The 25,382-nt window shown below is 42.7% G+C and overlaps 1 protein-coding gene across 3 annotated transcripts in view; it reads left to right on the top strand.

Annotated features, from left to right (window-relative positions):
• SH3KBP1 (SH3 domain containing kinase binding protein 1) overlaps positions 1–25,382 on the top strand; it is a 424,275-nt gene that overhangs the window by 296,733 nt on the left and 102,160 nt on the right. For all 3 annotated transcript variants that reach the window (XM_075538783.1, XM_075538782.1, XM_075538784.1), the window contains one exon: positions 1,264–1,358. In XM_075538783.1, the coding sequence (XP_075394898.1) occupies positions 1,264–1,358 (95 nt within the window). The remainder of the gene's footprint in view (positions 1–1,263; positions 1,359–25,382) is intronic.

Genomic DNA, 25,382 nt, shown 5'->3' with positions numbered 1-25,382 from the left:
TCTCTCTCTCTCTCTGTCTCTCCTTCCTTCCCTCCCTCCCTCCCTCCCCTCCTACTCTCTCTCCTTTTCTCTTTCCCTCTCTGACCCTCACTCCCCCTCTTTCTCCCTCCCTCCCATAATACAGTATATTATGGAGTTTTATTGGCTTTATTTTGCATATCATTTATTTGATTGATGGAACATTAATCATAATAACGAAACACATTTTAGTGATATAAATTCTACTAGTATCAATATAATTGATACTTAACATATATAGCCCTAAGTTACTATCTGTTTGCAGGAATTGACTCGATCCTTGGGAGATGTCTCAAGTTACCATTAGAATTGTTGACATTGATGCAGAATAATAGATGCCTGTCCCAGGAGATACCAATGCTAGTGAATTTCTCTTCCACCGTCTGTTCTGATGCATCAAACCCTAGATATCCAAGTTTTAACTTTCCAACTACCTTATCAATGCTTTTACTATTTTCTTCAGTGAAAAGAGAATGTGTAATTAGAAAAGAGTTAACATTTACATCATCAGGTAGACTTGAAAAAGCATCTAATTCAGACCTATTTGAATTGATTTTGAGTGGCCTTAGTATTTGCCCTTCTTTGGAAAGGACTGATGAATCCACTTGCTACTTAAAAAACACTAACTATGAATAGGCAGGCTTCCTTAGGGAAACCACGGGACATATCTGAGTGAGTTTACACCCCCAAAAAAACCCACAAATAAGGATGTGTAAAGAATATCTGAGCAGTATTTGTTCATTAGTGCAAGTTTATAAACATGGTTCACATACAAACACATTAGCATCTGTCTTTTCAGTTATACCATGAGGGGATCATTTTCATTGTTTTGTGAACCATGTCTGCTTTGTGTCATATGTAAATGCCCTGTTAATTTCACAAGGTAGGGAGGGAAGCATTGGGTCACGTTTACGCCTGTTCCCAAAGAGCGTCCAAAATGGTGCACGTCTGTTTTCTTAAGACCTTTTTTACTTTTTACTTTTCTGAGAGAAATTAAGTAGCCTATGGCATATCATGGCATCACATGATTTATGAAAGGAAAAAATATCAAAAAAATAAATATGCATGAGCCCAAACTGAGCCATCTTAGGTCGTTTCATGAGAGTGGCCCTCACTTTGTGCAGTGGTACTAGCTTCTCTACTTATCATGAGTTTCCCTAAAGTCCATGGGCTAGAGAACAGCCTCTCATAGGCCAACTGATTGCCAGGAATATTTTAAAGGTGATGTTTTCTTTCTTCCTACAGCCAAGGATTACTGCAAAGTAATATTTCCATATGAGGCACAGAATGACGACGAATTGACAATCAAAGAAGGCGATATAGTCACTCTCATCAATAAGGTAAACAAAGGTTCTTTCCTGTTGGGTCAACTGGGAAACTGACTTCTACAGGTATTGACTGTAGAAGGACAGCTTTTGCTTTAGCCTTTGAAGCAGTTGGCTTCTGTGGGCCCACTGTGAGTATCTTTCCAAGGGATCAAGCCAAGCCCTGGGAAATCAGGCAAATAGGCTTGTGGACAAGTGAACAGATTCACTTTGCATTGGGCCAGTCACACGTTTCTGCATGGCCTTGTGGAAAACATCCGTCCCAGAAAGGATAACCCAGAGGTGACCTGCTTGGCTGGAGCCCTGCCCTTCAGAGCAGCCTTGCTTCAAGGCTCAGTGTCAGTCAGCGTCCAAGGAAGGGCTTTGAAACAGCAGGCCCTGCCTCACATGCCGAACATACTCAGAGAGTGGTTGCTGGCCCTTCTGATCGAAGGCTGGTGGCATCCTCAGAGGATCACTCCTGTCTTATTTGGGCTGAGAGGGTTGGGTGGTTTTATTATCATTACAGGCAGACCCCTATAAACATGGAGATGGAGAGCTATAAAAATCCATGTAAAGGGACACCATTTAACAGGGCCTTGACTATGGAATGTTTATGCTTTCCTGCAGTGGTGCGCTCCAAGTAAGTGGTTGAAGGATGTATTATTTAAGCGAGTCCTGGAATACGTGGCTTTTCTCTGAAGTGTGGGGTTGTTGTGATGGTTAAATATGATGACAAGTAGTACAGTTTAAAGGTGTATGCTTTTATTCTTGTATCTGGTGAGTTTTGAACTGTGTCTGGGAAGAAGTGTAGTCAGAATGCTCCTTAGAAGCAAGGATGGTGAAATTTCATCTTACATACTTTAGATGTGTTGTTTAGACCAGCCCCTGGAGAAGGACAGCATGCTTAACAAAGTAGAGGGACTGCAATAAAGAAGGCCCTCACCAGACCTCAACCTGGTGTGCCAAGTGAGAAAGAACGAACTGCATCCTGGTTCACCACCCCCCGAGGATGACGTTCCTGCTCAGAGCAGCCAATGCACAGAGAGGACCGTAGACCTGCCCCACCATGAGACACAGTGTCCCCTCATTGACCCAGAGTGCAATGGGGACAGCACTGGAGACACAGTGCAAGAATTGTACCCGGTCTGCCCCCCCCCCCACATACACACCAGGTTGAAACATGACGGGAGCACAACAGAGCAGCAAATGGAGCAAAGCAATGAAGTCCCAGAGGAATTCCAAAACAAACCTCAGGGGCAGGGCTTGGCACCCCATCAGACCATATTGGAAAGCATTCATAAGGGTCAACAGACAGACCTGGGACTATTTATAGGCTTTTTTCCCATGTCTATCTATATACGATAGACAGGATAAACACTCCCGAGGAGAAAACAATGGAACTGACTATTCTGGGGGTCGGGGGCACATGAGAGAGGGGAGGTGGGGCAAAGGGAGGGGGCAGCCAACAAACCCAGGAACAAGGGACCAAGTTATCTAAAATCAATGGCAAGGAGGGTATAGGATGCCTGTGTGGTGTAGATCAACTGCAATGTAGCCGAGAGGAATTACTGAGAGCCGAATGAAGGTTGAACATGATAGGACAGGAGGAAAGAAGTAGGAGGCAAAGGACGTTTACAGAGGTATAAATGCAGGCATGTACATATGTAAATATATTTTTATATAATGGTAGGGATATAGGTCTACATACGTACATTTATATTTTAAATATAAAGGTAGCGATGGACATTTGGGTCTTGATTCAAGTCCTACCTCAGTGCAAGAACATTTTGTTCTAATAACCTGGTATTCTGTGATGGTCACCTTCCTGAAACAATCGCTTAAGCAAACGTGGTGAAGAAAGCTGATGGGGCCCAGCTATCACAAGATATTGTGTCTGAGGTCTTCAATGCTTGAAGACAAACAAGCGGCCATCTAGCAGGGAAGCAATGAAGGCTACACGGAAGAAGCACACCACCTTGTGTGATCATGAGGTGTTGACAGGATCAAGTATCAGGCATCAGAAGGCCCAAAACAAACAGTCATATCGATACAAAAGAGGGGGGCCAGAATGGATATAATTGGGCATCTCCTCACAGAAGGGTCACAAGGAAGGGATGAGCCAGCCAGGGTGCAGTGTAGCACCAACAAAACACACATTTCTCTAGTCGTTTAATGCTTCCTCCCCACCCCACCCAACCCCCACATTATCATGACCCCAGTTCTATCTTACAAATCCAGCTAGACCAGAACATGTACACTGGCACAGATAAGAGTTCTTGACACACAGACTCCAGGACAGATGAACCCCTCAGGAACAGTAATGGGAGTAGCGATACCATGAGGGTAGGGGGAAGATGGGGGAAGAAAGGGGAACCGATTGCAATTATCAACATATAACCTCCCCCCACCCCACCAGGTTGAGCAACAGAAACATGGGTGAAGGGAGATAGCGGATGGTATAAGAAATGTAAATGATAGTAATTTATCAAGGGCTCGTGAGGGTGGGATTAGGGGAAAAAAAGAACTGATAACAAGGACTCAAGCAAAAAGAAAATGCTTTGAAAAGGATGATGACAACATATGTACAAATGTGCTTGATATAGTAGATGTATATATGGATTGTTGTAAGAGCCCCCAATAAAATTATTTATTAAAATTTTTAGAAAAGGCCCTCAAGAAGATGAATGGACACAGTGGCTGCAACAATGGGGTTAAACATAACAATTGTGCGGATGGTCTATCACCAGGCAGTGTTTTGTTTTGTTGTGCATAATGTTGCTGTGAGTTGGAACCAACCCTTTAGCATCTAACAATAACAAAACCATCCAGTGAGTGGCAGAAATCTATGATCTATAATTCCCTCGGCAGCGCAAGTGTTAACTTGGGCATCATCACAGCTGCCTGCGCAGATGTAGTGACAAAGGAGGCGGACAGGGGAGGGCATGATGGTGGGGGGAGGCCCAGGGGCTCACTACCGTGGCCATTACTGAAAAACAGAGGCCACAGTGTTGCCACACCTCTGCCCAGGGCTTACTTTTATAATGAGGCATGGTTACTTCCCCAAAGGGCTTTAGAGGCTGTGTGTTTTAAGTACCTGAATTCAGAGATGCTGAAACTAATGACTATTGGCCTTAGGTGCTTTCAAGCTCATCTCTGACTCATAGTTGACCTTATGTACAACAGAACGAACCCCTGCGCAGTCCTGCACCATCCCCTCCGTTGTTCTCATGCTTGAGCGCCTTCTCACAGCCACTGTATCCATCCGTCTCAACCTCCAGTGATCCAGTTCCAGCTCATAGAGAGCAGATGGACAGAGTAGAGCTGCCTCTGTGGGTTTCATGGACTGTAACTCTGTACGGGAGTAGAAAGCCTCATCTTTCTCCTGTGGGGCAGCTGGTGAGTTCGAACTGTGGACCTTGTGGTTAGTAGCTCAACACGTAACCTATTACGCCACCAAGGCATTTGCCTTTCAATGGAAAACACGTACCAGTGTACCGAGTAGATCAATAATATTTCATTAGGTTTGGGAAAAAGAAACCCACTACCACCACATAAGCTGGGGTCTTAGTCAGACATATCTATTTCTGCCAGATTAGATTATCTACCAGTTCCTGGCCTTTAACATGAGAACATGCACCGTGATGAAAACACATTTGACTTGATTATTTTCTCCCTCCAGCCCAGCTAGAAGTCTTATACAAAGTGTCTGATTTCTATCAAAGTTGTGGCCATGCAGGGACTCTTCAAATCCCTTCCACGGAGGAGGGAGAGCAAGCAGGTGCAAGAGAAAGGCTGCCATCACCTTCCCCAGGTGACCCGAGAATCTCCCAGTCTAGTCCATTTCTGTAATTAAAGCAGTTTGGAAATTGTAACGCAGCCAACAGATAGTCATACAGAATTTCCAACACATGAACTAGCCTTGGTTCCTTGACTGGCTTGCACACAAGTGCTGCCCCTTAAGCTTCAAACTCCCATACCATTTTGCCACTTGGCCCTCTGGGTCCCACCTGCCCCCACCCTGAGCAAAACAGCTCTAGAACCGGCAGGCCCTTTCTTCCTAAGCTTTCTCTACTAACAGCATGCCCCCCCCACGACTTTTCTCAGTCACCCCTCACCTCCAAGGACCATCTTTAGTAACTTCCCTTTGCTTTATTGTAAAACCCAGGTATATTCCCCAGCTCACATGTCCCGAGCAGTCTGCCTGCCTGGCCTCAGTCCCTATGGCTGTTCTTCATGTATCTCCTCAGTACCACCCATGTGCCATTGGGCATGGTAGTCTGAGCCATAAAGCATGGCCCTTGACACCAGCCTCCCAGGCTGTCATGCGGGTTTATTGAAACACTGTGTATGAAGTGCCTGGACCCTAGGGACTGCCGCTTCTCCTCGGACTGCTCTTTTTCAGACCTCGGCTTCCTGGCAATGGGGGTGTTCTTAGAGCTGAGCCCAATTTGCTGCTGGAGAAAATGATGAAAAAGCCACCGAAAATTGCTAAGAAAGAAGTCAAAGTGACGGGGAGGGTGCGGAAGAAATTGGAAAGAGAGCTTTGATGGGGCTTTGCCTGCTGAAAGTGAGGGAGGTGGGGTCTGAGTCGATAAACCGCTGGTGACATTGAAGAATTGTCTTACCTCCTCCCCGAGAGAGGAACAGCCCAGAAGTTCATGGAGGTGCCTGTGAGTTATTACTATTGTAAAAGGAAGAGTGGTGTGTGTGCATTTCCATATGGATGAGTTGAAGGGAGAGCCCATGCTCTAAATTCAGTTGTTCTTGCTCGAAAGCTTTCTCAAGGGAGCAGGAATTCCACGCCCTGTTGGCCTTTGGTAGTTAGTTACCCAGGGACGTTTCTTTTCCCTGCTTTTTTTGGCACTATGCATTGGACTGTAATCCTCAAGGTCAACAGTTCGAAACCACCAGCTGCTCCTTGGGAGAAAGGGCTTTCTACTCTCCCAATGAGTTGGCATCTCAGAAACTCACAAGGGCAGTTCTCCCCTGTCCTATAGGGTCGCGCTGAGTCAGTATTGACAGGATAGCAGTGAGCTGGAAGCCCTGGTGGCATAAGGGGTTACAAGTTGGGTAAGGTCAGCTCTGCAGAAAAAGGATGGGGCTTTCAGCTCTGTGAAAGGTTTAGCCTCTGAAACTCACAGGGCAGTTCTACTCGATCCTGGAAGGTCCCCAAGAGTCAGAACGGACTCAATGGCAGTGCGTTTGATTTGGAGGGCAGGAGTCACAGGACAGGCGGGCCCTAATTTCTAGCTCTAGGTGGCCCGTTTTTGCAGCTTTCTAGAAAAGGACCCTGGCATCTTAGGTAGCCCTATATGCCCTCCATAGCTGCTGAGAGAATGTGCAGAGACCTCAGCTGTGTGCGTGTATCCCTGGGAACTCAAATTCAATGTGGCAACCTGAGCAGCTTGTTTTTGAGTTTATTTATAAAGAATTCTTGTGGATTAGGGGAATTTTCCACTCGTGCAGAACACACCTGTGTTTAGCTTTTATTTCCAGTCACTCAAAAATAGCTCCCTCTTGTGAGTTCCTGCCGCCCCCATCCATGCCTTCTTGATCTGTGCTGGAGTGATCTGGGAAGTTTCCAGACCTGGGCTCTGTTTTCCAGAGGAGCTCCTTGGAAAGGGCTAATAAGCCCGGACTCAGCTGCCATGGTGGCTGCCATCAGGCACCGTGTCTTTCCCTGACCTCAGTCACTTGGAGCAGACAGAGCTCAGCAGGGGAGAGAGGGACAACATTCTGGCTCCTTTTGCCCACTAAGCCTGGGAGGAAGGAGTCCTAAAATGACCCCTTTGTCACCAAGGATCTTCATGTGTTTCCTATAAAAAGGCTCCCCTTAGTCAGCTGTCTTTGATCCCAGACAAAACCAGCACAGTCCCCATGTTTCTTAATTGTAGTAAGCACATTAGCAACATACAGGTAGACCCTAAGAAAGAGAGTAGTACTGAGCGAAGGGAACGATGATTCAACCCAGCACTGATGTTCATGGAAGGAAACAAAGAGAAGACTGTAGTATCTGAAGGTAACCACCAGAAAAAGTACAGCCGGGAGTTTTGCCTTCTCTTAGCGAGGTATCAAGCCAGGGATCCCAAATATTTGGAGCTGAACATGTTGTAAGGAACCTGGGGTTCCATGTTGGCCTGCTGACTGCAAGTTCAAAACCACCAGCCTGTCTGCAGGAGAAAGATGAAGCTTTCTGATGCCCAAAGGGGTTTAGCTCTTTGAAACCTACAGGAGAAGTTCTACTCTGTTCTGTAGGGTCACTATGAGTCAGAATTGACCCGATGGGAGTGAGTTCAGTTTATTTGGGGCTTTTTTTTTTCTCCCCGAGACATGCTATAAGGACAGAAGTAGAAGTGAATCCTAACCAACCCAGCTTTCTTCGGTTCTGTTTCAACATATTTCCTTACTCCTTCCCCAGACAATGATTGGGCCAATAAAGGCCTGGGTATCTGCTCCCGTAAAGATGTACAACCTGAAAATCCCATGGGGGGCAATTCTACTTTGTCTTGTGGGGTCATCATAAGTCCGAATGGACTTCATAGCTCCCAATGAAAACTTGACTTCCTGGATGAAATGGAATCGAACTTGGGCATATAAAATTCAAAAACCCTCACTGCCATTGAGTCTGTAGGACAAAGTGTACTACCCCAGTGAGTTTCTAAGACTGCAAATCTTTACAGGAGCAGAAAGCCTCATTTTCCTGCCCTGGGGTAGCTGGTGGATTTAAAACCCTTAACCTTGTGGTTAGCACCCCAGTTTGTAACCCACTATGCCAGGAGGGCTCCTTGTGCATGTAAAAGGGTTTTGCAAAGAAGCAAATCACATAGCTGCCAGATGCCCAGCAGAGGGTGGGAATGGGAGAATTACACTGGTCCCCATAGAACTGTTGCTTCCTGGGACAGGGAGTGTCCCTCTGGGCCATTGGCAGCTCCTTAAGTCCAGGACCTCTCTTCACACCTTTGTCCTCTAGAAGCTCTCCTGAACTCACCGTTCTCCCAACAGCCCTGAGCGGTGGGTGATGTCATGAGGGTTATCTCCAGATTGCAGCAGAAAAAGGGACACAGAGAGCTCAGACAGTTGTCCTAGGAGACTGTAAGCAAGTTACTAGGAGAGCAGGCCAAAGGTCCCATCCTGACTCCCTGTGAACTACTCCCTGGACTCTGGCTGCACCGGGGCTTTGGAGCAGGCCAGGCAGTAACTGAAGGCTGAGCTGCTTTTCCTTCAGGGATGGCAAGGTCCATGGTGGGTGGGGCTCCAACACTCCCAAGGGTGCTCTGGGCTACCCATTGAGAGTCTCCAGTATGGCTGGGTATCTAGGGCAAGTCCTAAGTCGTACTTTACTTGTTAGAAATTTGATAGAATCAAGGAATTACTCCACCCAATGATTTCTGAGACTTTTGTCAGGATGTCACAGTGGTGGTTTCTAGATAGTTCATAACTTTGGGATTCCATACTTGTCAACTCTTAAAGTGTATGGGGGTGGGGGTTGATAGCAAGTGCAGAGCAGGGTGTCAAGATGGCTCAGGACTCCCATTGTCCCTAAGCACTGCCCCTCCCCCACTTTTCTTTCCCCCTTCCTTTCTCAGACTTGGAGTTCCTCTTTCCTTCCAAGTCTTGGGTGCCACTGAGTTTTCTGCGAGCTGTTCCAGGAGGCAAGGTGAGGATGTGTGGGAAGTAGATTCCACACCTTCCTAGGCCATTCTGCAATGGTATGGTCTCTCATTTATTCTGATGCTGATTTCCCCCTCTTTCTCCCTTCCTTCCTTCCTTCCTTCCTTCCTTCCTTCCTTCCTTCCTTCCTTCCTTCCTTCCTTTAATGTCTTAATTATTTTAAACCTTTATTCTTAGGAAAAATGTTTCCTGGCTTCAGCATCAGGCCCCACAGGAGACAAAGGTGGTGCCAAACGATGAGGGCCAGAGTTTAAGACTCTTGAGAAAGGCTCTTAGCTTATGGTTGAAGAAAGCCAACGAGCTAACTAGATTGCTGGCCTTGGCCCTTTCTCACTGAACTGCTGGGGCTTTTAGCAGAGCTAAAATGCTAGGATTAAATGTGGTTTTAAGGGTGAGGAGGAGTAAATTAGCAGGTGTTGTCCTGAAAATGATGGCAATCTGACAGACCCATTAGAAGGACGTGTTTTATGAGTGAATGAAGACGTTAAGCAAAGGTCTGGGATCAGCAGGGTTTACACACTCATTTGAAAAATGTCAGTGTTCCACAAATGAGTTATTGATGTCATAGGATGTATTTCTTAGAGTATGGTCTGTCTTTTTAGACTGCCTTTGCCCTTACTTGAGACAGAAGTCACCATGAATTTGCTCTTCGGAGATTTGACAATCCAAAGGAATATCGGTTGCTGTGATTTTATCTTATTCTTAAAAGTAGCCAGAAACCCGGGGAGGTGGAAATAACCAGGACTCTGCATTTGATCAAAACTGCCTGTTCGAAATACAGGAAAGAATTAGCAGGCAAAAGACATTATGGAGGTATAATTATAGGCATGTATATATTTAAATATATTAACATATAACTAGAGGGCTATGGGTCTATGTACATACATTTATATGTTAAGTATTAAGGTAGCAGACAGACATTGGGCCTCTACTCCAGTCCTCCATCAATGCAAGAACACTTTGTTCTAATAACCTGGCATTCTGTGATGCTTACCTTTCTGACACGAATTCTGAAGACAAAATGGATGCATAAGCAAATGTGGTGAAGAAAGCTGATGGTACCTAGCTATCACAAGATATAGTATCTGGGGTCTTAAAGGCTTGAAGGTAAACAAGCAGCCATCTAGCAGGGACACAACAAAGCCCACATGGAAGAAGCACACCAGCCTGTGTGATCATGAGGTGTTGACGGGATTAGGTATCAGGCATCAGAAGACCCAAAACAAACACATATATTGATGCAAATGATGGGGCCCAGAGTAGAGAACCAAAGCCCATCTGTAGACAATTGATGCATGGATTGTGATAAGAGCTGTAAGTGCCCCCAGTAAAATTATTTATAAAAACAAATAAATGAGAAAACTTTCCTGAACTTTCTTGCCATCGCAAATATTTATTTTTTTAATTAAGTGGAGATATTAAAGATAAGACTTGATATGCAAGATAATTTCTTTTTATTTTACCACTAGTCCACATACGGGACATTTTTCCTTGGCCATGTTGTTAGGTTCTGTCCAGTTGGTGCTGACTCACAGCGACCCAATTTGCAACAGAATAAAATACTGCCCTCCTGCGCCAGCCTCAAGGTCTTTCCTGTTTGAACCCAGGCGTGCAGTCAGTGTCCTTCATCTTGTTAGGAGTCTTTTTCTTTCTCATGGATCCTCTACTTTTTCTAGCATGATGTCCTTTTCCAGGAAGTCATCTCTCCTGATAACAAGCCCAAAGTACATAAGATGAAATCTCACCATCCTCACTTCTAAGGAACATGCTGGCTGTACTTCCAAGACAGATCTCTTTCTTCTTCTGGCAGTCAATGGTACTTTCAATATTCCTCACCAGCACCATCATTAAAATACATTGATTCTTCTATGGTCTTCCTTATTCATTGTCCAACTTTTACATGTATAAGAGGCCTGGCTTGGCCAGGCAAATTGCCCTCAAAGTTACATCTTTGCTCCTCAGCGCTTTAAATAAATCTTATGCAGCAGATTAGCCCATTGCAATGCTTCATTTGTGTTTTTTTTAAATAATTTTATTGGGGGCTCTTACATCTCTTATCACAATCCATACATTCCTCCAATGTGTCAAGCACACTTGTACCTATGCCGCCATCATCATTTTCAAAGCATTCTCTTCCCACTTGGGCCCCTGATATCCGCTCCCCATTTCTTCCCCCTCTATCCCCCACCTGCCCTCCCTCATGAACCCATGATAAGTTGTAGATTATTTTTTCCATATCTTACATCATCCTCCGTTGCCCCTCACCCATTTTGTGTTTTTGACTGCTGCGTGCATGAGTGCTGATTGTGGATCCAAATAGAATGAAGTCCTCATCGCTTCAATGATTTCTTCATTTATCATGATGTTATTATATTTTTTCAGAGTTGTGAGGATTTTTGTTTTTTTTGTGTGTTGAGCTGTCATCCACACTGAAAGCTGCAGTCTTTGCTTCAAGTCATTTTCTACATTTAGCATCGGCGTATCACAGGTCATTTATGAGTCTTCTTCCAACCCTGATGTCGAATTCTCCTGCATACAGCCCAGATCTCAGATTATTTGCCCTCCCGAGTAAAATTTTACTGAAGATTATGTTTAAAAAGCTGGTTATAGCAGTACATTGTCAAGGAACTGCCAGAAATTCAAGTTGGATTCTTAAGATGCCCTAGGACAAGATAGCAATTCTGACATCCCATAGACCTTGGCTAAAAGCATGAGATACCAGAACAATGTTTACCTGTGTTTTATTGACTACACCAGTGTTTCTCAACCTTCCTAATGCCGCGCCCCTTTGCCACAGTTCCTCATGTTGTAGTGACCCCCCCCCCAACAATCAAATGATTTTCATTGCTGCTTCAGAACTGTCATTGTAATACTGTAATGAATCAGGTGACCCTGTCAAAGAAAGGATCGTTCAACCCCCAAAGGGGTTGCAACCCACAGATTGAGAACTGCTGAACTATGTGAAAGCATTTAACTATGTGAATCAAATAAATAATGGAGAACATTGGGGAAATTGGGAATTCCAGGACACTCTGTTGTGCTCATATGGAGCCTGTAACATAGAACAAGAAGATACTGAATAGTTTAAAATCAGGAAACATGTGCATCAGGGTTGTATCTTCTCACCATAATTTTAAAATCTGTGTGCAGAGTGAATCAGAGGATCTGGACTATATGAAGAAGTTGGCATCAGGATTGGAGGAAGATTTTTCTATGCAAATTAATGAGTTTATTTCATATGCATCTCCAACTTCATGTACCTACATAAGTTTCATAGAACTGTCTCCAGAGTCTCTCCATTTGTTCATCTTAATTGTTATTTCACTCTGCAGCCTTCTGCCTGGAGTGCCAGGGCGATCTGTAATGCTGTCACTACCATCATAGGACATTTTTTTTCTGTGGCATATAGAAAAGATCTGCAGGTGTCTTAAGAAATTATAGAGAGATTCCTCTTTTTTTCCTGGTTTCTACTTCCAACCAGGCCATTTGTATTACCCTTAGATAGCTAGTGTATGGATTAAATGAGATGTTGTGGCGGGAAGTCCTGTAGAAATGTACAAGTTAAATGATGGTTTCTGCTAAAATAAGCTCTATAGCAAGAAGAAAATAAAATAAATGCTAAATGACACAAGTTCTTTCTTGGTCTGAAATTAAGGTCAGTTCTTACTCTAGAATTCTTGCTTGTTATAGATTTCAACCTTTCCTCAAGGTGAAAGTATTTTATGAGATTTGCATAACCCTTATTAAATCTTTCTCTAAGCTTTTTACATTCACATTTGCATTTTCTTAAAATGCATTGTGTCCGAGATGCAAAGTGGGATGGGATATGCTTTTAAGTAATCATTTAAAATTACAGAATGCTTGCTCTTGAGGATAAAATGAGAGTAAAACAGATAAACAAAAAGAAAAACCAACATTTCCCATGATATTACCACCTTCAGATACCTCTTAACATTTTAACAATTTTCATTCCCAACTTTCCACACACATACACACACAGATAATTACAGCTTAACATAAAACTGGGATCACACTCTAGACACTCTTGTGCAACTCCCTTTGTTTAAATTACACCCTGCCTATCTTTGGCAACAGGACGAAATGGTTCCTTACCATCCTATGTATGAAGTACTGCGATCCTTTTTCATTTGACGTTCAGCTTATTTCCCTATTTTAGACCACGTGGCACATTGCCATCACCTTATTTGTAAGTCTTTGTGCATGTAATTCTTTCTGCCACATTCTGCCAGCTGCGTAACTATAGACAGGTTGTTTAACCTCTCTCTGTCTCAACTTCTGCATCTGTAAAATGGGGCTGGTCATAGTTACCTACCACTGCTTATGTGAAGATTAAATGAGCTGAGTTTAAGAAACCATTTAGAATGCATGGCGGTTGCTATCAAGTCAGTTTTTGACTCATGGCCACACCCCCTTGTGACAAAGCAGAGGTTCCCAGTAGGGTTCTCAAGGTTATAACATTTGGGGGATCAGATCTCTAGGTGTTTTCTCCCAAAGAGATATAGTGGGTTCAAATTGACATATTTTTGGTTAGTGACCCATTGAGCCTCCAAGCAATGAGCCTCCTTCTGTCAATATTAGCTCTTGTGATTGTTTCTTTATGACAAATCCCTCAGGTTAATGCTGCCTTTTAAAAAAATCATTCAATTGGGGGCTCATACAACTCTTATACAATCCATACATGCCACAATTGTGTCAAGCACATTTGTACATTCTTTGCCCTCATTTTTCTCAAAATATTTGCTCTCCCCTGAAGCCTTTGATATGCGCTCCTCAGTTCCCCCTCCCTCATGAACCCTTTATAGTTTTATAAATTATTATGTTGTCATGTCTTAAACACTGTTCAATACATCCCTTTTACTCACTTTCTGTTGTCCACCCCCTAGGGAGATGGTTATATGTAGATCCCTGTAATCGGTTCCCCCTTTTTACCCCACCCTCTCCCTCTACCCTCTTGGTATCGATACTCTCAGCACTGGTCCTGAAGGCATCATCCACCCTGGATTCCCTGTGTTTCCAGTTCCATCTATACTAGCGTTCATGCTCTGCTCTAGCCGGATTTGTAAGGTGGAATTGGGATCATGATAGTGAGAGGAGGCAGCATTTAAGAATTAGAGGAAAGGTGTATGTTTAATGTTGCTACATTGTATACTGACTGGCTCCTCTCCTCCCCACAATCCTTCTGTAATGGGATGTCCAGTTGCCTACAGATGGGCTTTGGGTCTCCACTCTGCACTCCCCCTCATTCACAATGATAAGATTTTTTGTTCTTTGATGCCTGATACCTGATCCTACTGACACCTCATGATCACGCAGGCTGGTGTGCCTCTTCCATGTGGGCTTTGTTGGTTCTCAGCTAGATGGTCGCTTGCTTATCTTCAAACCTTTAAGACTCTAGACGCTGTATCTTTTAATAGCTGAGCACCATCAGCTTTCTTCACCGCAGTTGCTTATGCACACATTTATCTTCAGTGATCATATCTGGAAGGTAGGCACACAATGATATGATTTTTTGTTCTTTGATGCCTGAAACCTGATCCCTTTGATACCTTGTGGTCCCACAGGCTGGTGTGCTTCTTCCATGTGGGCTTTGTTGCTTCTGAGTTAGATGGCTGCTTATTTACCTGCAAGCCTTTAAGACCCCAGACGCTATATCTTTTGATAGGTGGGTACCTACAGTTTTTTTCACCACATTTGCTTATGCACACACTTGTTAACTGACAGACATCCAAATGATATTCTGGATGATCTTGCCAATTCCGTCTCCCCATAGGGACCTTACCTCCCTATCCTTGTCATCCAAGGTATTATGGATTTCTAAATGCTCTGCTAATCAGATAGGGTTTTTTATTTTTATAAGTTATTACTAAAATTGTACAGTTTAAGGCTCTTCTATTTTTTAATAAAAATATCTTATATGAGGGGGGTTCAGAAAGTTTGCGGAAAAGTGGAATTAAAAGATAATGGAAGTTGATTTCCTTTTGACTAAATCTTAATTTGTTCTAATTTATTTTCCATTTTCTTTGGGATTGAGGTATTTCTGTGTATTATTTTGGTGCCGTTGCTGGGGTTTTTTTTTTTTTGTATGGTTTTCTTTATGTGAAATCCAGGATGTGGAACTCTATAGAGACAGTAACTAGATTAATGGTCTCTTAGGTTTCTAAGCAGGGGAGGTTGGGACAAAATGTGGAGCTAATAACATTGGGCACAATCATGAAGAAAAAGGTACTAAAATTGATTGAGGTGATGATTGTAAGACACTTTTTGATATAATCCAATCATTCAATTGAATGTATGAGAATTATATGTCACTAAAACTGATAAGGAAATATAACAGAGGTTTTCCACAAACTTTGGAAACCTTCTTGTTTGTGTCATTCATTCATTCATACTGGCATTCATAGCACATCCCTGTGGTTCTACCTGGATGCATAGAATCGTCCTCCTATCCTAGGGCAGAGGTCAGCAAACTTTATATGTTCAGGAATATGGTGGCTGTCATTAGATGAAATCATAGCAGAATGAAACACTGCTTTTTCCTGTACCATTCCTATAAAGATCATTGAGTTTGGATCCATTGTCTCAGCTACTGTGTCCGTTTACTTCCTTGAGAGTCTTCATCATTTTTGCTGACCCTCTACCAAACATAATGTCATTCTAAGGGGACTGACCTTTCTTTTTTTTATAGCAATTTTTAAAAATAATTTTATTAGGGGCTCATACAATTCTTATCACAATCCATACATACATCAATTGTGTAAAGCACATTTGCACATTCATTGCCCTCATCATTCTCAAAACATTTTCTCTCCACTTAAGCCCCTGGCATCAGCTCCTCGTTTTTTTCCCGTCCCTCCCCACTCTCCCCTCTCATGAACCCTTGCTAATTTATAAATTATTATTTTGTCATATCTTGCACTGTCCAACGTCTCCCTTCACCCACTTTTCTGTTGTCCATACTATAGGGAGGAGGTCACATGTAGATCCTTGTAATTGGTTCCCCCTTTCCACCTCACCCTCCCTCTACCTTCCCAGTATCACTGCTCTCACCACTGGGCCTCAAGGGATCATCCGCCCTGGATTCCCTGTGTTTCTGGTTCCTATCTGTACCAGTGTACATCCTCTAGTCTAGCCAGATTTATAAGGCAAAATTGGGATCGTGATAGTAGGTAGGGAAGAAGCATTTAAGAACTAGAGGAAAGTTGTATGTTTCATCATTGCTACACTGCATCCTGACTGGCTCATCTCCTCCCCATGACCCTTCCATAAAGGGATGTCCAGTTGCTTACAGACAGGCATTGGATCTCCATTCTGCACTCCTCCACTCTTTCACTATAATAAGATTTTTTTGTTCTGATGATGCTTGATATCTCATCCCTTCAAAACCTCATGATCGCACAGGCTACTGTGCCTCTTCCATGTGGGCTTTGTTGCTTCTGAGCTAGATGGCCGCTTGTTTATCTTCAAGATTTTAAGACCCCAGACGCTATATCTTTTGATAGCTGGGCACCATCAGCTTTCTTTACCACATTTGCCTATGCACCCATTTGTCTTCAGCGATTGTATCAAGGATGTGAGCACACTATGATATGATTTTTTGTTCTTTCATGCCTGATGACGCATCCCTTCAGCACCTGTGATCACATAGGCTGGTGTGCTTCTTCCATGTGGGCTTTGTTGCTTCTGAGCTAGATGGCCGCTTGTTTACCTTCAAGCCTTTAAGACCCCAGATGCTATATCTTTTGATAGGTGGGCACCATCAGCCTTCTTCACCACATTTGTTTATGCATCCACTTTGTCTTGAGCAATTGTGTCAGGAAGATGAGCATCATGGAATGAAAGTTTAGTAGAGCAAAGTATCCTTGCATTGAGGGAGTACTTGAGTGGAGGCCCAATGTCCATCTGCTACCTTAATACTAAGCCTGTACATATAAGCACATAGATCTATTTCCACATGCTCATATATAAATATATTTACATGTGTACATGCCTTTATTTAGACCTCTATAAATGTCCTTTGCCTCTTAGCTCTTTCCTCTATTTCCTTTTACTTTCCTCTTGTCCCAATATCATTCTCAGCCTTCATTAAGGTTCCAGTATTCCTTTTGGTTACATTACCCTTGATCACGCCCTACCAGGCCTCTTACACCCTCTTCACCGCTGATTTTGATTACTTTTTGTTCCCTTGTCCCTGGGTTTGTTAACACCACTTCCTTTCTCCCCACCTCCCCCTCTCCCATGTCCCCCCGGAACTGTCAGTCCTCTTGTTTTCTCCTTCAGATTGTTCATCCTGTCTCTTATTTAGACAGACCTGCGGAGATAATAACACGCACAGAAACAAGGCAGAGTAAAACCAAGCAACAAAATAAAGCAAAACAACAATACCAACAAGCCAATGACAAAAAAACAAAAATAAACACAACATCAAGAAAGAAAAGCTTGTAGTTAGTTTAAGGACTGTTTGTGGCCTTTAGGAGTGTTTTCCATTCCAGTCTGTTGGGACGCCAAGCCCTTGCCCCAAAGTCTATTTTTGGCATTCCCTGAGGACTTTGTTGCTCTGTTCCCCTTGCTGTTCTGTTCCATGCCCTTAGTGTTTGTCTCAGTGTGGTGGGATCAGATCGGGTGGAATTCCCAGTGTCTCCAGTGTTGTCCCCTGTAGGGCTGTGGGTCAGTGAGTGATGTCGTGTTTCATAGTGGGGCCGACTATGTGGTCTTCTCTTTGGATTGGCTGCTCTGAGCAGGGGTATCATCCTCAAGGTTTGGTGGCCCAGGATGTGCTCCACTCTTTCTTCCTCCTCCTTCATTTGTTCCCATGTACTCTGATCAGATATGTCCCTCTCCCCGAGCTGCAGCTTCAGTGCTATCCTCTGAAATATATTCTTCTGGGGAAAGGGCCTGGTGTCCACATAGTTGGGATTTGGGGCCGGCCTCTCAGATCTCTCCACTGATTCCCTACTCCATGCCGGTATGTTGCATTCACATCTTGTAGCACCAGGTTGAATCTGGTCCCTCTTTCCCTATGGAGATATAAACAATACACTCCCGGGACTGGCCTCTCAGTAACATGCAAAAAATACGTAAGAGGAAGTCTCACCATTGTCATTTCCAAGGAATATGCTAGTTGTAGTTATTTCAAAACAGATTTGTTTGTTCTTCTGGAAGTCCATGGTACTTTTCGTATTCTTCTCCAACACCGTAATCCAAATGGGCCCATGCGTCTCTGGTTTTCCTTATTGTCCAGCTTTCATGTGCATATGGGGGTGGGGGTTATTTGAAAATACCATGACTTTTCCATCAGGTACACTTTAGTGTTCATCTTTGTTGTTGAGCACTTTTAAAAGGTCCAAAACAATATCTCATTTGAGTTCTTGACTGTTGCCTTCATAGATATTGATTATACTTCCAAGTAAAATAAAAACCAAGACAACATCAATATTTTCCCCATTTATCATGATGTGGCTTATTGGTTTGGTTATGAGGGTTTTTGTTTCTTAATGTTGAAGTGTAATCTATACTGAAGGCTGTACTCATTGATCTCCATCAGTAAGTGAAGTGCTTCAAGTTCTCTTCGTCAATGAATCACCATCCATGCTAGAATATTCTTCTTCCTTCAGGCAGTTCAGCTCTGGAGTTTATTTGGTCAACATACAGATTGAGTTATCTGTATGGTGGGAGGATATAATACTGATATACAATTTTCATGATTTAAAACCATGTAGACTCCCGTGTTCTGTTTGTATAGCTTCCTCTTGGTCTTTGTGTTAGGTACTCATTAGACTGCTAACCACAAGACCGGCAGTTCAAAACCACCAGTCACTTCGAGGGAGAAAGATGGGGCTTTCAACTCCCATAAAGATTTACAGTCTTAGAAACCCACATATGGGTCTCCTTTGTCCTATAGGATCACTTTGAATCAAAACTGACTTGATGGAAATGAAAATAAATGTAAAGGACTAGACAGTAAATAAAACTGTGCAAGTCTCTTGCAATTATTCATCTGAGCCACTGTGGTATGAAAACAGTTGTCAATGTCAACAAGTAGGCATGGCTGAATTCCAATAAAACTTTTTTCATGAACACTTTAATTTGATTTTCATATGATTTTCTTGTGTCACAAAGATTATTCTTTTGATTTCTTAAGACCATTTGAAAATATAAAAAACACTCAGCATATGAGCTGTATAGAAAAAACTTGGCTAGTTTTGGCCAATTTGTTGGTCCTTGAAATGAATGTCCAGAAATAGGCCTATAAAAAGGCAATTGATTTTCAGAAAAGGTGCAAAGAAACTTTAAGGGAAAATAGTCAGCACCATTTGGCACCAATTGGACATTCCTAGGACAAAAAAAGAAAAAAAAAGAAAACCCCAACCTAAGCCTAACACATTATCCAAAACTTACCTCAAAATGTTATTTATCTCTACATGTAAAACATAAATAATCATTTATGAAAATATAGGGGAAATAATTGTTATATATGACAGCACAATCCGTAAAAGACTAAAGTGATCTATTGGACTTAGGTCAGATCAATAACATTTTCTCTGCAAAAAAAACCTAAAATGCGGTGGGCTATTTTGTTTATCCTGGAAGGAGGACTGAGCCCCAACCCTCAAAACCAAGCCTGCTGTCAAATTGATTTCTACTCATACTGTTGGACAGAGAATTTGCCCAGTAGAATTCCCAAGGCTATTATCTTTATGGAATCCAACTGTCTTAACCATTGTACCACGAGGGCACCACTGTGAAGTAGATCATTGCCTGACATATTATGACATGCATTTCAAAGATCTTTGTAATTCTGGGCCAAGAATCTCCCATTCAAGCCTCTCCCCACCGTACCCCGCCCAATGTCCCCCCAATATAGTAGCTGGGACACATTTAGCCACACTCTACCAGTCCCACCTGGACCCAGCTGATCAGCCTAAGAGTTTGGACTTGGTCTGGGATTTGTATTTTTCACTCACTGTGTAGGCCGGCATAGGAGATAAATCTGCTACGTAGAGAGGAAAAAAAAAAAAGCCTCGGCACTTTTTTGTGCCAAGGAAGAAGTTGGATATTCCTAATTAAAACTTTTTTTAAAAAGTGTATCTCTCTGGTGAAGAATGGTGGTGAACCCCTGGCCCATTGCTATGAGTTGATTCAAGCTCATAGCAGCCCCATAGGCCGTGGTAGAGGGCAACCATCTTTACAGAATCAAACTCTTTCTCCTGCAGAGCAGCTGGTAGGTTAAAACTGCTGCCCTTTCAATTAGCAGCTGCTGCAGTGGCTTGGATGTTCTTGACCTTCATAATGATCATGGATATGCCCTTCACAACTCTTCTTCCTTCCCAATCCTTGTCGGTGATATAAAGATAATGCTTCCCTACCCCCCACCCCCACATACATTACTTTTAAAACCCTTTTTTATCCCTCAGAGGTGATACAAGAGCTAAGAAAATCTCTTAAAGCATAATGAAAGATGCTCTGTAAGTGCTAGTGTCTTTATCAATGAGGAAAAATGGTATTCTGTCACATCTACTACCCTTTTAATGAAAGAAAAGCATGAGTTTGGATGCAGCATCAATACATTGCTCTTAAAAGAAATGAAAGCTCAGCTGTAGGATGCCTGCCCTTGAAAGGTAAGCTGTGCATTTAGTCAGGTATTAGTGCCTGGGCTGAATAGAAACAGCCTTTCAAATATAGCACGAGGTAGTCGTTTCAAGACAAATCATCTAACAAGCAGAAAACAGGACTTTGCATGCAATCATATTATTATCTGAGTTTGTATTCTTCATTATGTCTAAGTGGACAGGAAATGCAACCATGCCATCTTAATGTGCTGTGCTCGCATTTGTCAATGAATTGTGTACCGAAGCTCATCTGCACTTAATAGCTCTGTTCAGGGTTAAAGCGAGATTACAAGCACACTCAAAAATCTCCATACCAGCATCTCCTTTTCACGGGCTGACTGATTTTCTAAGATGGGTTTATAGGGTTAGAAAATCTATTTTTGTGCTAATAAGAGAAAGATGAAAAGTGTAAACATTTTTCAAGAAGATGTAAAGTTTCACAAGATGTAAATTAAACAAGTTTGTAAGTAAAACATCTCTTTCTTATGCGTAAATCATATATCCGTGTCCCACAACCACAACCCCCTAGTGGGAATGGTGACTCATGAGTTTGGCCAACACAGCAGCATTGTACTCAGTGCTACCTGTGAAAATGCTCCAGGGAAAAGCCTCTAAGAGGAGGACAGACAGGCTGTGATGCTAAGGCCTCTGCTCTGGGTTGTCTCTTATGAAAATCTCTCAGGCCTTCCCAATCCCTGCCTGTCTGACTCTCACAACCTGAGCAGAAAGAAACTGTTCCAGGGACTGAGGTTTGGTTTAAGCTTTTTTCCTTTCTTAGTGACATCAAGATTCAGGGTTACTTCTGAAACATTTCCTAACTCATATACTCTGACTGGATTATGAAAATGTAGTATCAGAAACTATATTTTGAAAAGGCCTTAAGTGATTGGAACCTCCATGTGGGCAGATGGGCTCCAACAGCATTGGTCTCTAGCAGTCTACATGACTATGTTCTCATTAGCTGTGCCCCAGGACACGAAAAAGGCTGGAGGGTATTACACACATTAACTTTTCCACATGAAGATGTTTAACAGTGTCTCTACTTCCCCTTCCTTGTTAGAGAAAGGTATATATGATTCACAAAATAAACTCTAGAATAATTAAAAACCCATGTATGTATCTTCACTTAAAATATTCTTTCTCTGGGATTTATGTTGGGAGACTTTGAAATAGCTCAGACTTTTAAAGATGGAGCCAAACGTTTATATTAAATCCGGAATAAAATTAACTTTCCCTGATTAAAGAAGCAATCTTTTGACATGAGGATATAATTTCTGGATGTGACCATGATGGGAATTCACATTTTAAGCCTTGCCCTCCTGATATGTTCTTATTGTTGTCATCATTGATATTACATGCCATTGAGTTGGCTGTGACTCATAAGGACCCCAGTGTACAACAGAAGCAAAAAATACCCAGTCTTCCACCATCCGCATAATTGTTGTATGTGGGCCCATTTATGCAGCCACTATGTCAATCTATTTCCTTGAGGGTCTTTTGGTTTGTTGGGTTTTTTTGCCTCTAATCTCCTACCAAGCATGATGCCCTTTTCCAGAGTCTAGTCTCTTCTGATAACATGCCCAATGTATATATGATAAAGTCTCACTATTCTCGCTCCTAAGGAGCATTCCAGCTGTACTTCCTCCAAGACAGAGTGGTTTGTTTTTCTGACATTCTGCAGTACTTCAAATATTCTTCGCCAGCACCATAATTCAAGCACATAGATTCTTCTTCAATCTTCCTTATTCATTGCCCAGCTTTCACATGCATATAAGGTGTGTTAGGCTGGGTTGACTAGAGAAAGAAACCCAGTGACCCTCAAATATATGTGTAAGAAAGAGCTTTATATAGATGAACTTATATTTCGCCTCAGTACAAGAACAGTTTGTTCTAATAGTATGGCATTGTTTAATACTCACCTTCCTGACACGATCGCTGAAGATCAATTGGGTGTATAAGCAAATGTAGTGAAGAAAGCTGATGAGGTCCAGCTATCAAAAGATATAGCATCTGGGATCTTAAAGGCTTGTAATTAAACAAGTGGCCATCTAGCAGGGAAGCAACAAAGCCCACATGGGAGAAGCACACCAGCCCGTGTGATCATGAAGTGGTGAGAGGTAGAGAGGTATGAGAAGTTCAAAAGTAAGCAGCCAACTCAATGTGAAGGAGCAGGATGCAGTGGACACCCAAAATCCACCTGCAAGATGATTTATCAGTCCCTCTCAGAAGGGCCACATGGATGATAGATCCAGGGTGCAGTATGGCACTGATGAACCACTTAACTATCGTTGAATTCTTTAACATTTTTGTCACCTTACTAGTAAGGTTTTTATGTGTTTTACCTCATTGATCACATTGGATGTGTGTACGTTCATTTTGTATATTTAGGAGCGCTCTATAAGTGCAGGTGAAGATGAGTGACACCTCAGAGTCAGTGGCTGGAGTGATGGTTCCCTGAGGGTACGGGAGGAGGGAGGGGGACAAGGGGTAGACAGGGGAGCGGATAGCATTGGTGATTGGATATCCCCACCTGGTGGGATTGAACAACAGAATTGCATGTGAATGGCTATATTAGAATGTGTAAGATTGTGAGTAAACCTATTATAAATAAAAGAGCTTTATATCAAGCAGTAACTGTTTATCAGAAAGACACCCCAGCCCAGTCCAACTCAAGTCCTTAAGTCCCAAACTAGTCCTTAAGTCCTTCTTCAGACTCATGCAGCCATATGTTACGATGGAGAATGCAGGAGATCCCAGGCCAGTGGGTGAAAAGTTTTGTGATCTGGTGATGGTGGAAGCATCACACGGCTGGCACACGTCTCAGCATGGCTGTCAATAGGAAAGTGAAGGCAGAGAGTGTCCGGGGCGGGGGTGGGGGTGGGGTTTCCCAGGACCCTCCTTATGAGAAGGTCACAACCACGAGGAGGCACCATCGGGCTGTGACCTGATTGACAGGCTATACTCCACCCCTACATATATATCAAGGTTTATTTAAAAGGTTTATAAAATCACCAGATGTTTTTAAGCTTTGGACATTTTTTTACAAAACAATCATATCACCTTCAAAGTGCTCCCCATGGCAGTGAATCCATTTGTCAAAACTGATTCCATTCTTGGAAACATTTTTCAAACTCATCTGTTTGGATGGCTGACAGTACCTCCCTCATTTTTTTCCCTTCACTTCTTGTACATCTTCAAATTGCTGTCCTTTTCATATCTCTCTTCATTTGTGGAAAGAAAAATAAGGTGCATGGAGTGAGGTCAGGTGAGTAAGGTACGTGGGGCAAGAGAGGCATTGCTATTTTTTGCCAAAAACTGGCGCACTGAGATGGCTGCATGAGCAGGTGCACCGTCATGGTGGCAAAACAAGTCCCCCTTCTGCCACAAATCAAGCCTTTTTTTTGTCACACAAACATGCAATTTTTTTCAGGACTTGTAAATAGAAAGCTTTTAACAGTGTGACCTGGTGGAACAAACTCCAAATGCACTATCCCCCTCACATAAAAAAACAAAACCCAAATGAGCATCATCTTGATCTTTGATTTCACTTGAGCTTTTGTGGGGTGAGGATGATGACATCTTCCACTGGTCTTCAAGCAGAAGTGCATGAATTTTGTTAACATTTTCATCAGTTTGGGAAATTGACGGACGACACACAGAATGAGGTTTGTTATCAATTGGCATTTCACCCTTTTGGAAACGAGAAAACCACTCATACACTTGAGTTTTTCCCATTGTGCTGTCCTTGTAAGCTGTGTTCAACATCACATCACCTTCTGCAGCATTTTTCCTGAGCAGGAAAAAAATGTCACAGCCACATGCTGTTATCTTAAATTAGCCATCACCAAAAAAAAAAAACCCTGCTTTCATGAAAAAATTCACTGTGAGCAGGGAGAACCTTCCCAGGAAACGCCACTGGGTGCATTAACTCAGAACGAGTTGCTCGTCTTGTGAGGGGAAATGCATACTATGAAAGTTCTTCCCAGTGGAGCTTTTTTTTTCCATTTTGGGTGGGGGGTATCCCCTCATATATAAAGTTGACATGAAATTAGGTAACTTTGTTAGTCCAGGTAGACTAGAGAGACAAATTCATAGACATTCATTTGTGTATAGGAAAGAGCTGTATATACAAGAGCAATTGAATATTGAGAAAACATCCCAGCCCAGTCCAGATCAAGTCCCTAAGTCCGATAGTAGACCATATGTCCGATACCACTCTATAAAATCCTCTTCAGACTCATAAAACACATGTAATGATACCAGATGCGGGAAGATCATAGGCCAGTGAGTGGGAGGTCTTGTGAATCCACTGGTGTGGTAAATATCTCAGTGTTAACAGGGATTTCCACGTGGCTCCTCCAGCTCCCAGGGCTCTGGCTGTATCAGGGTAGCTTCATGTGGCTTCTCATCAGAATTGCCTTGCAGGGAGTGAGCATGTGTCCCACTGCCTCCAAGAAACTATTTACCTCCTTACACTGCTAAATGAGGTCATCAAGCTGATTTACAGCTTCACTTGTAAGTCTCAAATGGACAACAGGTTATATAACTACCACAGTAACTATCACATAGGCAATTGAATATACTATGACCTGGGTCAGGTGCACCTGTCTTCAAAGTGACGCATTTGGTCTTTAACACTTTCAATAGGTCTGTGCAACTTATTTTCCCAATGTAATATATTGTTTGATGTTTTGAGTGTTGCTTCCATGAACACTGATCCAAGTCAAATGAAATCCTTGACGACGTCAACCTTTTCTCC

This window comes from Tenrec ecaudatus, chromosome X, assembly GCF_050624435.1.
Source record: "Tenrec ecaudatus isolate mTenEca1 chromosome X, mTenEca1.hap1, whole genome shotgun sequence".
Taxonomy (NCBI): domain Eukaryota; kingdom Metazoa; phylum Chordata; class Mammalia; order Afrosoricida; family Tenrecidae; genus Tenrec; species Tenrec ecaudatus.
Note: the sequence above shows the minus strand (reverse complement) of the source record. Positions and strands in the feature narration are given on the sequence as shown.